General features: G+C 33.7%; 1 protein-coding gene across 2 annotated transcripts in view; it reads left to right on the top strand.

The window, feature by feature from the left end:
- The window catches only part of LOC121371477 (protein Smaug homolog 1-like), a 76,953-nt gene extending 60,516 nt beyond the window's left edge, over positions 1-16,437 (top strand). The window contains exons 6-13 of one of the 2 annotated variants that reach the window (XM_041497397.1): positions 2,173-2,259; positions 3,244-3,436; positions 4,092-4,177; positions 6,174-6,277; positions 6,746-6,938; positions 10,685-10,754; positions 11,446-11,529; positions 12,613-16,437. In XM_041497397.1, coding sequence (XP_041353331.1) covers positions 2,173-2,259; positions 3,244-3,436; positions 4,092-4,177; positions 6,174-6,277; positions 6,746-6,938; positions 10,685-10,754; positions 11,446-11,529; positions 12,613-12,617 — 822 coding nt within the window. In that variant the 3' untranslated portion in view covers positions 12,618-16,437. Of the gene's footprint in view, positions 1-2,172; positions 2,260-3,243; positions 3,437-4,091; positions 4,178-6,173; positions 6,278-6,745; positions 6,939-10,681; positions 10,755-11,445; positions 11,530-12,612 lie in introns of both variants that reach the window. The other variant, XM_041497396.1, reaches the window with a different exon arrangement.
- Positions 16,438-17,558: the final 1,121 nt, after the last annotated feature.

Raw genomic sequence — 17,558 nt, 5'->3', positions numbered from 1 at the left:
TGTCACACACATAGTTTTATTGCATGTTTTTTTTTTTTTTTTTCAATGCCTCAATATATTCTGGACTTTTTTGTTGTTGCAATGCCTCAATATAATCAGCTGAAATTTTTTGTATAACTTTATCATGGGTCATTCCGTGCCAACTCAACCAGAGGTTCCCGGGTCATCATCTCCAAATTTTATAAAATTTCACCCATTTATACTTCCATATAAATAATGGACGCATTTTAGGTTATTTTTCACAATTTATGTTTTCTTCTCAACTTTGGACCCTAACTACACATTAATATTTCATTTGATTCTTATAAGCTTTCTCATAAAAAAAAAAAACATCAATAGGTATATACTTCAAATCAAATAACAGTTTGTATCTGTTATAAATAATCAGGGAGTAATAGTCCCCCAAATTATAAAAAATATCATTTCCGAATGATAAAAAACTAAACTTTAGGGGTCTCCAGGTCAGAAACTATGACGGATATGTACAAAATGAGTGCAGTTATAGATTCTCCAAGTATGAATTAGCTAATATAGCAAATTGCAACTTGATATCTTTATAATTAAAACAGTTACTAGCATTCAAAATCATCCGAAATCACTTGACACAGTCGCGAGTGCAAAAAATGGGTCAATGGACCAGTCATAATTTCAAAACTACTTAGTATTTGGACTTAAAAGTTTGCATGCATCCATCATTTATATAGATGCACAAATTGGTGAAATTTCATCAAAATCGGAGATGGTCACCCGGGAAGATTTCTGGAATTTGGTTGTTTTAGAGTGGAATGACCCTCATATGCTGTTACAGATCATTTGATTTTCATGGCAATATACTAATTTTTTACAAAGTTATGGCCCTTGAATTTAGGAGATAAAAAAACAACAATTGGGCCCAGTAGGAAGCATTTTTTGCTTTAGTAGTACTCTCAGAATGCTTTTCTGAGTGATTTTTTTTAAAGGCAATTTTAGAATTAATTTTTGGAAAAGGCTTATTTAATCTCATGGCTGTGTGGTGCTAAATACGGCAAGATGAGGCTAGACTAATAGTCTATTGAGGCTTGGTGCTGCACCATGTTAAAACAAGCTAAGAAAACTATGGGTAATAATTAACAACTGGGTCAAATGTTTATTGTCCACTGAGGAGAATTCATCCTATGACCTATAGCACCCTAGGCTTGTTCTTTCCTACTGAGCTTCATATATACTGCTGACATCAGTCATTCAGCACTAAATCGTACAAAGAGCATCCAAACATTTCATGTTAGCCGACAGTTTCTAGAGTACATACACACACACAAATAGAAAATAAATGGCTTTTAAATTAAGAAAATACAGACGGCCTAAGCTTGAGTTTTATTTGTAGCCTAGCAACACTGGGTTTTCACCAAATTGAATAAGGAGAACATAGCAACAGTATGTACATGTATTTTGTAAGTGGTGTATCATATTAGGAAAGGGTAACAAGTCGAATATACTATATACATGTATGTATATTTGTTATGTCAAATGGATTCAGTGTATATTATGTCATGTCTTGTGAAAACATGGTTATGACTTACATACATGTATGAAGCTGGTGTGCTATGGTTTCACTGCTAATTACCGCAAGATAATGGTGGCTATAGATGGGTTACGGTTAAATAGTTGTTTTATTTGTATATGCATATATATATATATATGCATATATATATATATATGCATATATATATATATATATATATTCACACACACACACACACACACACACACACACACACACACACACACACACACACACACACACACATGTAGTTTTCCAGATTTTGTTTGTTTTGTTTTTTGCAGTGCCTCAAGATACTCATCATACTGAGCTGAAATTTTTTGTATAGTTTTATCATGTCCTGTTACAGATTAAGTTTGACTTTCATGGCGATTTAACTCTTTCACAGAGTTATTGCTCTTGAACTTAGGAAATAAAAAAAATTGTTGGACATTTGTAGGGCTAAACTCTCAGAATGCTTTGGTTTTTCTTTCAAAGATTAGTTGTCAAATTCATACTTTTCAATAAAATAATTTAATTTTTTTTATGTTTGTCTGTATTGTATATAGTAGTAAGTACTGTATATACTACATATTACATACCAACATTATTAGTAAATGACAAGAGAAATAATTGTCCTAATTTCTTTTCAGAATGTGACAAAAGGTGCTCGCCATAAAATTATTCTGAGTATTGCCAAACTGAGAGAAAGACAGGGCTTGCTCATTTCGTTAGAAAAGGTACGTTCATGGTTCTTGTGAACAGTCAGTTTGTTGTTAATTATTATAGTGACATTATAACAATTAGTATTACAGAAATGTAGCATTTCATCATTCGTGTCACACGGTTAATGCACATTCTCTTACATTTCATCATTCGTGTCACACGGTTAATGCACATTCTCTTACATTTCATCATTCGTGTCACACGGTTAATGCACATTCTCTTACATTTCATCATTCGTGTCACACGGTTAATGCACATTCTCTTACATTTCATCATTCGTGTCACACGGTTAATCCACATTCTCTTACATTTCATCATTCGTGTCACACGGTTAATGCACATTCTCTTACATTTCATCATTCGTGTCACACGGTTAATGCACATTCTCTTACATTTCATCATTCGTGTCACACGGTTAATGCACATTCTCTTACATTTCGTACAGGAAACCCATATATTTTACAAGCTTACTGGGATATGTTACGATATATCTTATGAACTAAATCCTGATTGAAATTAAAATATGTGGATTTTATTTATTTTATTTGGTTGATTGCAACAGCGATTTGTATTTATATAACCTACTATTTGTTCACACAAAATGTCGAGCACCATTTACTTAGATATAACGGGTTATGCAAAAAACTAAATGGGTTACCTGGATTTATTTCTGTGTAACCGATAAATGGGTCACACAGATTTTCAATTTTCAGAGGCCTGTTGATGAGCAATTGGGTTAGGTTGGATATTTTGTTGGTTTTATATAATCAATTATTTTAATTGTATTAGGGGTGGGAATTATCCTCGGATCAGCTGTTTTCCTTATGGAACATTGCGTTTCCTAGCATTTTATTGTCTTTTCCTCCAAAATATGTCAGATGGCACAGATTTTAACCTAGGATTTCAAGAATTTCTGGGACCCCTCTTGATTTCCTCTTTTTTTACAATGCACCAATTCTCATCCCTGTTGTATTATTTGTATTCATTTGATTATTCAGGAAATCATGAATGGTGGGTCGATAAAGCAAGCAATCGGTGAAATGCGCAGCATGCTGAACACTCCAATCAAATACGTATCATCGTCAACTGTTCCCTCGACACCTCCGCCGTCCCCGTCCACGCCTGATGTGGACGGACACAAGATTGCTGAAGGAGATCTTCCCAGTCAGTTCATCAGGCTCATGGGCAAAGGTAGACAGGTCTTCTGTGTGATGCTTCATAATACTGCTTATAAACAAATACCATTGAGTAGATCACTTACAATTAGTGATGTTCCAATTAACGATTGTAATAGAACGTTGGTTGGTTTGACTCTACCGAAGTTATGATTCAGATTGATTATGAAAATCCCAAATCGATTGTGTGGAAAAATGTTAACTTTCATCATTCTTCCAGTTTAATCATTCTTAGTTTAATAATTCCAGTTTATATATACATTTTTATATTGAATCAGGTTCAGTTCTTTATTCTAAAAAGATAGTTTAAAATCTGATCTCTGATCAATCTCACTGTTGGCAAGCATGGTTGTTACATTTTTCAGTGCTCTTAAGACAGTTGGTGACATTCTGAACTGACCTGGTGAGATATAATACAACTTCGTTTATTTCTGACCTTTAATACTCCAGGTTGTGATCTCTCCCTCCCTCCCTCCCACTAGTTTTATAACTTGATATCTTGGATTTTTTACATAAAATATTTTTGCAAAAATAAATTTGATTTGATTTGAACTGTTGGAAAATGACCTTTATTTTAGTAAGTTAGTTTTCAGCTTTTTAAGGATCGTATTAACAGTTGATTATGAATTTTTATAATCAATCATAACATGTTATCCTGTGTTGTATTTCAGTGTGTACACAACTCTTGTGTAGTCGCCCGGACGATGACTGCTTTACAATCTTCCTTCAACTCATCGACAAGTGTCTCAACCACGAGGTGAGATCATTCGGTCCTTTAGACTGTTTTAATTTTATTTTTAGCAATATTAGACACCTGTTAGCTGATATATTTTTGTGCTGGGGTGTCATTCATTCATGGGGCGGGACGTAGCTCAGTGGTACAGCGCTCGCTTGATGTGCGTTCGGTCTGGGATCGATCCCCGTCAGTGGGCCCATTGGGCATCTCTCGTTCAAGCCAGTGCACCACGACTGGTATATCCAATGCTATGGTATGTGGTATCTTGTCTGTGAGATGGTGCATATAAAAATCCCTTGCTGCTAATTGAAAATAGTAGCTTATGAAGTGACAACAGTGGGTTTCCTCTCTCAATATCTGTGTGGTCTTTAACCATATGTCCGGTGCCATATAACCGTAAATAAAATGTGTTGAGTGCGTCGTTAAATAAAACATTTCCTTCTTCCTTCATTCATTCATGCTCGGTGAGATCAGTCACAGCCCTTAAAACGTGGATCAGCTTTTGACGGCAATTTTTTATCAATATTAATAACGTAAAAGCCCAAAGCCATTGTAAATCAATTTGGCAACAACGTTTTTACTGCAGCACTGCTGATTGCCATCACAAATTACGAGGGCTGCAACCATTCCTATGTGATGTAAACGCTTCATATTCCCTTCAGAGTATATCAATATCTTCATTTTATTTTATTTTCATTCAGTACCATGTTTTGTTAATGTTACAAAATAAAAAGGTTACCGTATAATGCCGTGTATTAGCCGACTCCTTGGATAAGCCAACCTCTTAGTTTGACCCTAAATATCTAGTACAAAATCATCGGCCTTCTGTATAAGTTGAAGTCATCATTTGACCAGCTGTATATTGTCAATAATACTGTCAACAAATAGACTTGTGCTTTTCTTGTTCGTTATATTTGTTTTGCCTTTAATTATTACAAACACGGTAATCGCGATCGCAATCTATGTAGCAATGCTAACATCTACCAAGCCGTGAAAAATAATTTAGAACTGATAAAGCATAACAGAAAAATAAATAATTTAAGCTGTAACAACATATCACTGTACACACGTAACTAATTTATTCACTGGACAGCAAAAAGTAAAATCATTGAGGCATGTTTAATCCCCCACCACACACACACAAACAAAAGATCATGCGGTCCGTGACTGTATATGGTATTGTCATGTGACAATAGTGGGAGTAATTATTGTCCTGAAATTCATGTTATGTGTTTTTTAGTCGGTAATGTTAATAATGAACTTAATTTATTTATGACATTACTTTACAGTTTAATGCACCCTCCCAACAAAACAATAATATTAGAAATATAATACTTGTTTGAAGAAAAAACACTGTTTTATATCTTAAATTTGCTATATGAAAGACTGGTCCAAGCACAGGTCAAACAAAGATGGCGGACTGTGCACAAATTATTGTTACATAATCTGAAAGGCTAAGGGTATGATAAAAATTTATAAGTCACGGTCGGTAGTATTTTCGATCGGAATTTTATACTCCAATTTGTTGCCTCCGTGTATAAGCCGACTCTTCTTTTGGAAAGTGTTTCTAGACTTCAAAAGTCGGCTAATGCACGGCAATATACGGTAGATATATAAGTATTGCTATCGTGATTTTTGCATTAATGTTTTGCGTTAAGTGTCGCATTTAGATCAGGTTGTCAAAAGCTGTAAATCCTAGATGAATGGAACCTTTTTAGGTTTATAGTTGTGCCTATGGATGTTCGTTACAAAGCACGAAAAGGTTTATGGTCGGTGAGACATTTAATTCTGTGAAATTTTTATGGACAACAAACATATTAATGTCTTTTATGTCAGCTGTTTTATTTATCAGGTCAGGAAAGTTTGATGTAATTATGCACTGTAGGTTCTCTCTTTGTCTGGCTAAAATATCTTGTTTCAAGGATTAATATATCTCCCCATCTCAACTGACAGTATTTGTTAAATTGAGTAGACGGGATGTGATATAATTTTCATACGAAGGAAATTGATTTTGTAGGCTTTCACACATAAACAAAAAAATCTTCTCTCAACCTGGAAGCTACAAGCACAGAAAATCTGGCAACCCCCGCCACACAAATACAGTGACAAGCCGAGGAAAGGGTAAGTACAATACATTTTTTATGTTGTTAAATTTGCTTATGTTTTTAAGAGTGAAAATACATTCAGATTGCACTGAAGCTAAAGCAATAACTGCTGTGTGCAAAATACTTACATGTCCAGATTAAGTTCAAACATGCCGACCTCAATTAAGATTTTCCCTCAAAACCACTGAAATATTATGTTTGAATTGGATCAAAATAACTTCAAATGCATTTCTGAATATTTATAACTCTTCAGCAGTTTTTAATAATATCATTGTGCTAAAAGAGACCTTACTGTACTTAGAACAGAAAAAAAAAACCCTTGTTACACACATATGGCTAAGACTAAGGCCCTGACATTTTATGTGTAGTGTGTACGACTGTTTCAAATAAATGTTAAGTAAACTTTTTGTGTTTTTTAATAACATTGATTAAAATACTAGATGATATTTCTTTGTTATGATTTGTATGATTTTGTGGTTTTCAGATGGGGCAACACATTTCCACTGATAGGCACCTCATTTGCTAAGCAGAATCGAAACCCTCAGAAAACCAGTCCACAGCAATGGAGCTTTGGAACGAAACGATCTGTTGTTGGTGCCTCCCCCGTGGGGCATCTTCCCCTCCAGCGCAACAATTCCCTCAACACGTCATTGGCTAACAAGCCTGGACTTCTGGAGGTTTGTTGAAACAAACTAACTGAACAACCAAAGAAATGCAAATGTGTATTTTTTGTTTTCATTGACTGTCAAAATAGGACTAAACTGTTCACAAGACATTGATAATTTAATAAACACAAAGACTAATGCGATTTAAAGTGAATAGTTTTAAAGGGACATACCCTACTTTTTAAATACTAAGACATATTTTTTACTATTATAGCCAGTTTTTTGTCACTGAAATCATACTTTACTTAAATTTTATGGTTTAGTGGATCAATTTCTGTATATTCGAAGTGGTTTTGGTCATCCTGGTGTTTCTATTATCACAAAATACATTGCTCATACAGTTATTAAATCGAGTTTTAATCTATTTTTAGAGGGTATTACACCATTTCAAAGTCACAGACTCATGTTTCATTCAATTGTAACTTTATCCAAATGTGTTAAAGGTTTGTAGATTAACTAAACTTAGTGTTCATTTTCATGGGTTGAAACTAGGGTCTGTCCTGTTAAAGAAATTAAAGAAAACAATTAATATTTGCCTTTGTTTGGTTTTCTATCGGTAAAACATAAAACAAAGTATACAGTATCACACCTTTAATCGTTCTATGATCATTATTACATATATTCAATAATTAATGAAAGGTATAGTAAAATTACATACCCTTAATTGAAAATTAATGAATATATATATATATATATTTTATTTTTAGATAGATTATGGTATGAGAATTGCTGTTCAAAAGTTAACAGTGCATGAAATACAGTATTCAATTTCAAAACATATCAAACCCATAACCACCTATAGGGGCACTTATGGTCTGGGTTTTTTTTTTATGCACACGAAAATTATTTTCTGGCAGAAAGCCTATATAAGACAAAGAAAATGATCTTACTGTTACGTCTCTAGTATTTTATCCTTTTGTTTTAAACTTCTGAATGTTCTGTTTTTTAAAGTGCTTTTCCAGACCATACACTAAAATTTCAAATTCCACAATTAAATGTCTAATTAATTCATTGCAATAATATTTTACACCGATATGTAAATCAATGATTATGAAAATGCCCCATAAAAGTATTAAAAATCACTCCCGTAGAACACTGCCGGAACCAACAGAGTAAAATTCTCGGTAAAAACATTTGCCTGTAAATAGCTATGACGTCATGAAGGGAACACCAGGGCATAAAATTTGGCACGAACGATTCTGTCGTTCGTCTGTCAGTTATGCAAAACCAATATCAACATAAACGACGGATCGGTCGTGCAAAAGCTGTAATCGCTCGTCAGAAGAAAAAAAACAAAACGCGTGTTAGCTAATATCATCAATGTTTTGGAAAACTGCATGCAGTGAAAAATCCCTGACAGATGCACATCATACCGATATGTGCATGATGGTAATGTTCTAACCAGCTTTCCCTCCGTCGTTCAACGTGTTGTTATAAAACGCTACCTACGTTGGCACGCCACCGACATATTTACAATTTACGAACATTTGCATGCGTCATTATATTCGGTGTTTGAAGCGTAACAGAACTTTTATGAGTAGTTTCTTAGAATATTATATTATATACCGATGCAATTTGATGACACTGATGGAAACAAAATATGTTTTAAAAATAAAAATAGACATGTGTCATCATAAGCATACGAGCAAAACCTCAAATTCGGGCAAAAATGGAAGAGATATTCGGGAAAAATGTGCTAACCTGATACCTTTTCACCATATATTTCCATAATTCTGCCATCAAAATTAGTTGTAATCCGTGTAAAAATGCGTAGTGATTCGTTTGCAACCCTATATAGCTGTTTGGTAGCAATACTAATATGAATAAATTATGTTATATCGAGATTCGGGCATTTTCGTTTAATTCTGGCAAAAACCAGCCTGCCCCTTACACAAACGGGAGCCCGTATGCTTATGGGTGTCAGGAAAAATATCTCTCACCACTACTCCAAGCCAATCGGAATAAATCGGCTGATTACGGATTTTCCGCGGAGTTTGACACTTGTAGCTTCTTTCAGACTGATTCGAGTCTATTAATAACAAACACGATGACATTCTAGCAACTGTACCTAGTGTCGGACAAAATGATCGCTATAAACTGCAGCTACCGTTAAATTGATTAGTTTAAAATCCATTTTGCCTGTCACTAGTATTTTACATGTAGTATTATTAACATGCACCGCGGTGCGCAAGATCTTGTGACAATCATGTTCTCGTTACTATGAATAGCATTTTACAGAATTCATAATTTCCAATGAATCAAAACTAGCTTAATTTTTATTTTCGCCTGGCAGCTTTCAAGTTAGTCCTAACACACAAAAAGTATATTTTCGTATTTATGATAAGATGATTTAATAGAGAAAAGCTACAAAAATCACTCATCTTAGATTCTTGTTTGATTATCGTTGCTCATTAACCTTTTCATTTTGATCTAACTATTGGAGAAAATCGTTCGTGTGATTTTACTGATTACACGAACATATTGGTTATCTGAAAAATTCAAATTTTATGCCCTGGAACACACTTCACAGAAACCTACCACGAGATGACTTCCAGCGCAAGCGAAAGTGGGACCGACATCGACTGCCAAGCTCAATTATCATGCCATTCTTCTTTCGATGATGAATAGTGTAGTAATGACAATTGGACTAATATTTGTGCAACACAACAAATAATGCCGTATCAGTTTGAATCTGGAACATCTGTTGAAGAACCACCGGCCTGACAGATGATGAAAATGGTCATGGAAGACAGCTTGCCACTAACTTAAACTTTTATTCTTGTTTTGTTGTTTAGGTTTTTGTGCGAATTATTTTGCTACACTGTATGTTCTAATACTTGTGATGTAGTAGAAAAGACGATAAATAACTCTTGAATTCTACGAGTCAAGTGGACCCGATATCGGTAATTTTAAGAAATAAACAAAAACGACTTTTAGTCCATTCCAACCCTCTATAAAGATGTTTTTTGTGTGAATAATTTCAAAAAAGTAAAAGTGTTTTGGAAATAACAAAAATAAACCGAGGTCGTTTCGATGTGGATGGCGTCGGCTTGTCATTTGTTTTGTTTCGCAAAACAATTGTTGGTACGGCATCTTTTTTTAAAGGCCATAACACATGGTATTCCCATATCTCGCTTAAGCTGACAAGCCACTTCGGACAAATCGAAACTAAATTGTGTGCTGTTGCAACGGTCTCCAACATTTTCTTCCTGTCCAGACTTTCTACGTTATTTTAATCAAATTCACACCCAGCTTTCTCACAGCAACATAACTAGGAAATGCGTGAAGACTAAATTTATCGGCTCTTGTATTGCTACAGCCTCCAACAACACGCCGTTTAACCATAATATAAACACAAGAAGCAATGAACAATGACGCTGACTATCGAAAAGAGTTCCCTTTGTGACGCCATGGATCATATCTTACGGAAATTCCTGAAACGAATTCAGCTGGTTCTGTTTTTCATGGGAATATTTTTAAATGGAAAATATACCGGTATATAATTTTTTAATAATTAAAAAAAAATTTTTTAATCATATTAAATAATATGTTGATTGATATAGTCCAATACACCATACATCTGGAACAGCACTTTAAAGATTTGTTGCTAGTGTCAGTTTCACACACATCTGCAAATTGTGTTGTGTTTTGAAAAGTTTAGTTATGTCCCTCTGTAACTGTGTTACTTACTTTACTTCACACATACAATGCCTTTCAACCAGTCTATGATAACAATTTGCATGTTTTATTTTAAGCAGGGTAAACAACAAGTTACAAGAACCCACTCACTGCCAATACGATCTGGACCACTATCTGTTTCTGTACCAGGTGAGACAAACCAATGTTGAGGAATTTTATCTATTTTCTTTTCCTTTAGTTAGGAACTTTGGCTTTGTATGCAGTCTGCAAATATTTGATGAGATATTGAAAAAAATATGGAAGAAATTCAGCCATTTTTAGGTTTTTTCCTATTAAATCACTTTTGAGCCATGTTTGTTTTTTTAATATGAAAAAAGTATGTATATTTGATTTAATATTATGAAAAAAGAGTGTGTTGATTTATTTTGTAAATATAATTTTCAAGCATTTGAAAATAGTTTGAATGTGTTTGGGGAAAATATGGAAATTTGTAAATTGGAAAATAGTTTAATGTGTTAAGAGTAAAATATAGAAATTTGTGAACTTCGAAGTCGTTGGTGTTACTGCAGCTCTTTTTAATGTTTTGGGTAAATTCAAAATGAATGCCACTTTAATTTTGCTTGCCACTGTAATTTGACTTAATACAAATTTTGAATTATGTGAAAGATTAAGAAAATTTAAAGACTAACTTCAAAGATAAGCATTCAAGAATTTAAAGTTTTTTTGTGAACCACATGACATCTTGTAAAAGGTAAATATTTCAGTTTAATAAACACAGAACTATTCAAGTCATATATTATATTAAAACGTTTTCCATGAAATTGTCTGCTCTTATTTTCCAAAATGAATTTGTTTATGATATATTTTGTTTACTAAATAGCTGACCAAGGCTCAACGGATGAAATAAATGCAAGACTGGATTCGCTGTGTATAAGCATGACAGAACATGCATTAGGCAGTTTAGGTAAGTTTCTGCTTATATTCATGACATATATATAGATTTTTCTTTTACTTATATAAATACCTAGACTTAATAACTCTGAGTTATTAATCTCATTCTATCAAAGGAGTTTTACAATTTCAGTATTCACAAAAGAGGAAAAGCTGCACATGAATTAAAATGGTAGATTTGGTAGTGGGAGATAACTCTTCACATTCCTATGTCCTACGTTAGGATGACTTGGAAACTAGTCTTGAAAACCTTTAATTCAAGTTATTAATCCTCTACCGGTCCATCCTGTGTGGCTATAGGTTTGTCTATGTGTGTCTGTAGGTTTGTCTATGTGTGTCTGTCCATCTGTCAGTCTGGTTGTCCTGCACAGAATCCTCTACCGCTCCATCCTGTATGGCTATAGGTTTGTCTATATGTCTGTCCATCTGTCAGTCTGGTTGTCCCGCACAGAATCCTCTACCGCTCCATCCTGTATGGCTATAGGTTTGTCTATATGTCTGTCCATCTGTCAGTCTGGTTGTCCCGCACAGAATCCTCTACCGCTCCATCCTGTGTGGCTATAGGTTTGTCTATATGTCTGTCCATCTGTCAGTCTGGTTGTCCCGCACAGAATCCTCTACCGGTCCATCCTGTATGGCTATAGGTTTGTCTATATGTCTGTCCATCTGTCAGTCTGGTTGTCCCGCACAGAATCCTCTACCGGTCCATCCTGTGTGGCTATAGGTTTGTCTATATGTCTGTCCATCTGTCAGTCTGGTTGTCCCGCACAGAATCCTCTACCGGTCCATCCTGTGTGGCTATAGGTTTGTCTATATGTCTGTCCATCTGTCAGTCTGGGTGTCCCGCATAGTTTTCCAAAAATTTTTCGTGCAATACCTCAAGATATTAAGCTGAAATTTTGTGTATAGCTGTATAGAGTAACAAACTTTCATATAGGTTTGCCCATTTTTAACAGGTGTATTGCTTTTGAATTTGGCTTGATGACTCAGTTTAGGACATGTATTGAGTTTAGGACATGTACTGCTTTGGTAGTAGTCTCTGAATGCTTGATGAATTTCTGTAATGATTAAGAAATCAATGTGCTTTCTTTTTCAGGGTAAATGTTTTAAGAGACTACAAAATGATGGACGTACTTGTGGCAATATTGTGAATTCTAACCCAGTGCTAGAGATTGGACCAACAGCTTTTGCTTTCAACAGACCTCTGGTTGAAATGACAGCACCTGCAAGGTGTCTGAGACTAGTGTGTGTTATGTTAGAGGTTGCGTACACGTGTGTTTGCACTGTTCCCTGTCATTGTTTCGTATCTTTCACATTGTTGACGATTAACCACTGACATGTGCTAATGTCTACAGTCAGAATGTATGGTGCTGTTTGTGGTACGCATTTAGTATCTATCTCCCTGCTGCTGTTACAGCACAGTTTTAAAATTCTGTTAGCTAAAATCGTGTCCAGACATTTTCAAAAGAACCGAGAAAGTGTTACCTGGTACATCATTTAATAAAAGAAAAAATTACAAAATATAATTTTAATCTGTAAGCTGACTTTTAATTATTTAGTTTGAGTAAAAATATTAAGTATGGATATTGTGTTGCATTAAGAAAATAAGGGGGTGATTCCTGAGGTAAACCTGTATAGGATGACAGTTACATGTAGTTACATGAAAGAATCTGAACCTTCGTTTCAGGGTGGTCTGTATGGTGCTTGTAAAATGTCCCTTGTGCCATTACTAAAAGAGTAAATGTAATTTTACTTTGTACTATACTATACCGAAAAAACCCCCATGTCATTTTGGTATGAAAGGAATCTTATTTTTATTATCAAAGATGTATGCATGAAAAGATGGCGGATTGCCACTGCACATTGTAGTGGAAACATGTTGCATATTTATTAGTAGACATTGAGAATGTTTATCGAAAAAGTAAACCTGCTGATATTTATTTGCTCGTAAATGTTGTAGAGAATAATGCTGATGAGTTTGCTAAGGTGGATGATTTGTTTTTATGTTATTCTCAAATTCAGTTATCTCCCTTACTCTGCTATGACATATCCATTTCGAAGGCATTTGGTCATCTCAAGTTTGAGAACAAAATTGATTTGGCCGATCAGAATAACCACAACAGTGCCTTGGAATTTTGATGTTTTGGCATGCCAAAATGTTATATATTTAGAATTTTACATTCATAAAAACTCATTGGTAATATTTTCATACAAAAAGCTAATATTTTATTAGAATATAGCATCAAAAATTGTACAAGGTCATTTGTATCTAGTTGTTGAGAGATGTACAGATTTATATTTTGGATCCTGTTTGTTGCATCAAGGGTCAAGTAAAGGTATTACTTGGAAAACCCTGCTTTTTTTTCTTTAGTATGTGACTGTTTTCATGTGACAAATACCCAACATATTTTGTGTTTGGTTTTATTTAAACAATGTCTACTTGTATGGCATTTCCAATTAAAAGTGCTAATTACAACACATTATAATTATAAATTAGTACAATTCAGTATTGCATGTTTTCCCCCATATTTATTTCATTGTATGTTCAAAACCTGTAGCTAAAACATCTTTTAGGGCTTTGTTGGTTGTTACAACCACATTTGTAAGTACTTGTACTGGAAATTTCACTCTGTATAACCAAGACACATGGAAATTAAAATAAAGATTTAGGTTGGTGTATATATCGTTTTGTGGATATACAAATAACAAAATTTACTTCAAAATATTACTAAGCCTTTTACAGAGGACAATATTTACAAATGTTATGTAAATGGTAAAGGTGGGTGACATGAACCAATTGTTTATCCTCAGACATTTTTACTGCAGCTCTGGGCTCTGTTCCATGAAATGATCATAACACTACAGCCGTCGTAGGTAGCTACTATCATGATTACAACAATAGATACTTAAATTTGTAGCATGATGATTGTTTTTTTGAACCAGGGTCCTGTTTTACAATGACTCTTCAAATGCTAAAAAAACCCTCCAAAACCTAGAACATTTTTGGAATACATGGATTTTTGGAATAGTTTGCATATTTTAATTTTAAAACATGATTCACCACATAACTGATACGGCAGTTTGTTTAAATTGGAAGTTGCATAGCCATCTTGTAAGCAGAAGCACAGTCCTCGTGAATTATTGTGCCGTGTTTTAGTGCTCTGTATTTTACCCTAGAGGTCTGATATGTGCTTTTCCCCCTTTTTCAATTGTAGATTATTCACATTTTGTATTCATTAGTCATGGGTTGTGACCTATAAATAACTCCACATAATGCACCTGCATATAAAGTCAACTAAGACACACATCTGTATAGCTCACAGAATGTAATCGTAATCTGAGAAAGATTTATGTGGGAATAACATTACATCCTCAATTGTACAAGTTGTGATCGTTTTCATCAGAATGTTTATGTTTGACAAGATGTCAAGTTATTTCTGTTATGTCCTGTCGTTTTGTAATAGTTAGGCTCTTCTGCATTCCATGTTGGTTTTGTCGTGTTTTTAGTGTTTTACCGAAACTAACACACTGTGCGTGGTGATGAATGAATGTACAATGTTCGTATGTGTGAACACTGCAGGTACAGTGGTCATGTCAAACACAGCTCTTTATTTTTTATGTTTTTGTCACAAATGTTAATACTTTACTACCATTTTCTGGGGATAAAGCAGGCTAGACATAAGAGGGCCATATTCTTTCTATCAACTGAGGAAATAATGTTACTGTTATTTCAGTATTGGGTTTTGTCTTTCGTTTCGTGTCAAGATCTAATGATATGGAAATTAAAAAACAAATTGTTTTGTGAAATGATATAAATCAATATTGTTACATCCAGTTACTTGTCCAAATTAACCTGGTTCTAAACAAATATTCGTCTTTTAATGGATACCAAGTAATTTTGCTCCATGAACTATTCAAATCCATACCATACTGCCAAATAATGGGGTGGGTTTTTTTTTTTAGTCCTGTACCTTTTTTTTTTTGGACAAAATAATACATAATAATAATTTTAATTGTTTTTAATTATTTTAATAAATTTTATTATGGCTGCCAAGATAAAACAATAGCAATTTGATTACATGTTTGAAATTTCAATTTATACATTCTGTGAAAGAAATTTTTAATAAAAGGTTACTGGATACTTTGTTAATATAAATGTTGTTTATGCATGTCAGCATATGCTGTAATGAACTCAAAACAAAGAATAGAGTTCATGGTGTGAAATACATTTAAAAATAAAATAAAAAATCGTAGCTATGTAAAACGTAAAATGGTTTTTACATAGCAGATATAAATTTTTGTATTGCATTTTTCTGGACCTTTGCTGCATAGCTAACAATTACTTCCATAGTTAAAAACAAGACCAGTTTATGCCGACAGCATTTTGAATTGGTAAAATTGTTATACTGTTGGACTTTCATATGTCTTGACCTAGAAAGTTGGTTGTTAACAGCCTTTCCATTCCAGAAATCAGCCGAGGAGTTTCAAAATGGAGCATCTGGAAGCCAATCAGAATGTTTTTGATTTCATGCCATGGTTTATATTGGCTCAGCATTTTGGTTATAATGACATGCCTGACATTTATGCATGGTGACTATTTTGTTAAAATAAATCTTACACCTCCTTCAAATAGTATGATGGCAAATTACATTTTGAATTTCGGTAAGAAGAGGCCATTTTAGATATTTTAGGATTTTTTTTTTTTTTTTTTACATTTTGGAACATAAAGTTTAAACACCAGATACATTAATACATTTTATCTATCTAGTGACTTCTGCTCCATTGTTACCAGTAAAGTTTGCTTATGATGATGTGGAAATGTTTTCATTGTTTTAATAGCTAGTCATAGTATATATTGCTCAATTTATATTAAATAGTAATGTCTGTATTCCCGATCTCAAATAAATGCTGCATGTACAGAGTAATTTTATTATTGGTTATTTAATGGTGTATAATTATTTTAAAACCAGTGTATTGAAAAAAAATCCACTGATATTAATATTATATTAATCATATTTACTAGTACACATGTATAAAATCCCTATAGCAAAACAGAACTTTTATGCTTAGGAATGTTATTTTCTCAGAAATTCTGTATTATAGTATATTGTAATCAAAGTGCCTTTAAATTATTATTTTTTATTAACCTGATAACACCAACAGTAGAATACGACATGTAGATGACTAGTTCAGAACATACACCTTAATATTAAATCTGGTGACTCTACAATTGGTTGAATTCAATGGGGTAGGTTGACCAAGATGTTTAGCACTAGATTTTATGAAACCTATTTATCAACACTGTCACAGTTGCCAAGTGTAAATTTGTTTATATTTATATACGAGTGCATATTAAGTGGGTTAGACTGTAGTCCTATTAGAAGGGTTGATTTGTGTTAATGAAATTAGATGTTGAACATTTGTGACTGCTTTATACCAAGTGTTTAGTCATTTGGTCTGATAGTTTGTTGTTCCATATTTCACGATTAATTTTGTTTTTATTTAGTTTAGCCCATGAAATTAACATTCAGGTTTTGAAGTAACAACTTCACTTGGTCATAGGCCGGCCTTTGAGAATTGAAACAAAAACAAATTGAGATAACTGGTTTTTGCATAACCAATGAAGACCATGTAAATGAATACCTAAATTTACTGCATGAACAAAATTTTGAGTTGACAAACTAGGATTTTGCTAAATTTGGTATTATTACTACAGGTACATAAGTAAAAGGCTCAGATTAAAATAAAAAAATGTTCCTGCTTTTAAAAAAAAAAAAGATTTGCCTATAAAAATAATAGCATTTATTTAGCTCATTGGTGAAAATACTTGTGATGTGATTGTAATCGGACATCAGTAGTATATCCCCTCATGACGAGTCGTCGAGGGGATATAGCATCTTACTCATTAGTATGTACATGGCATATCTTGAAAGAGTGCATTTCACCTATCTGCATCAAAGGTCGAGGTCAAGATACTGAGCTGAAATGTGTGTATGTACTGTTACAAATCAAGTTTGACTTTCATGACGAACAAATGATTCG

This window comes from Gigantopelta aegis, chromosome 4 (genome assembly GCF_016097555.1).
Source record: "Gigantopelta aegis isolate Gae_Host chromosome 4, Gae_host_genome, whole genome shotgun sequence".
NCBI classification, from domain to species: domain Eukaryota; kingdom Metazoa; phylum Mollusca; class Gastropoda; order Neomphalida; family Peltospiridae; genus Gigantopelta; species Gigantopelta aegis.
The sequence above is the reverse complement of the archived record's forward strand: the minus strand, read 5'-3'. Positions and strand labels throughout refer to the sequence as shown.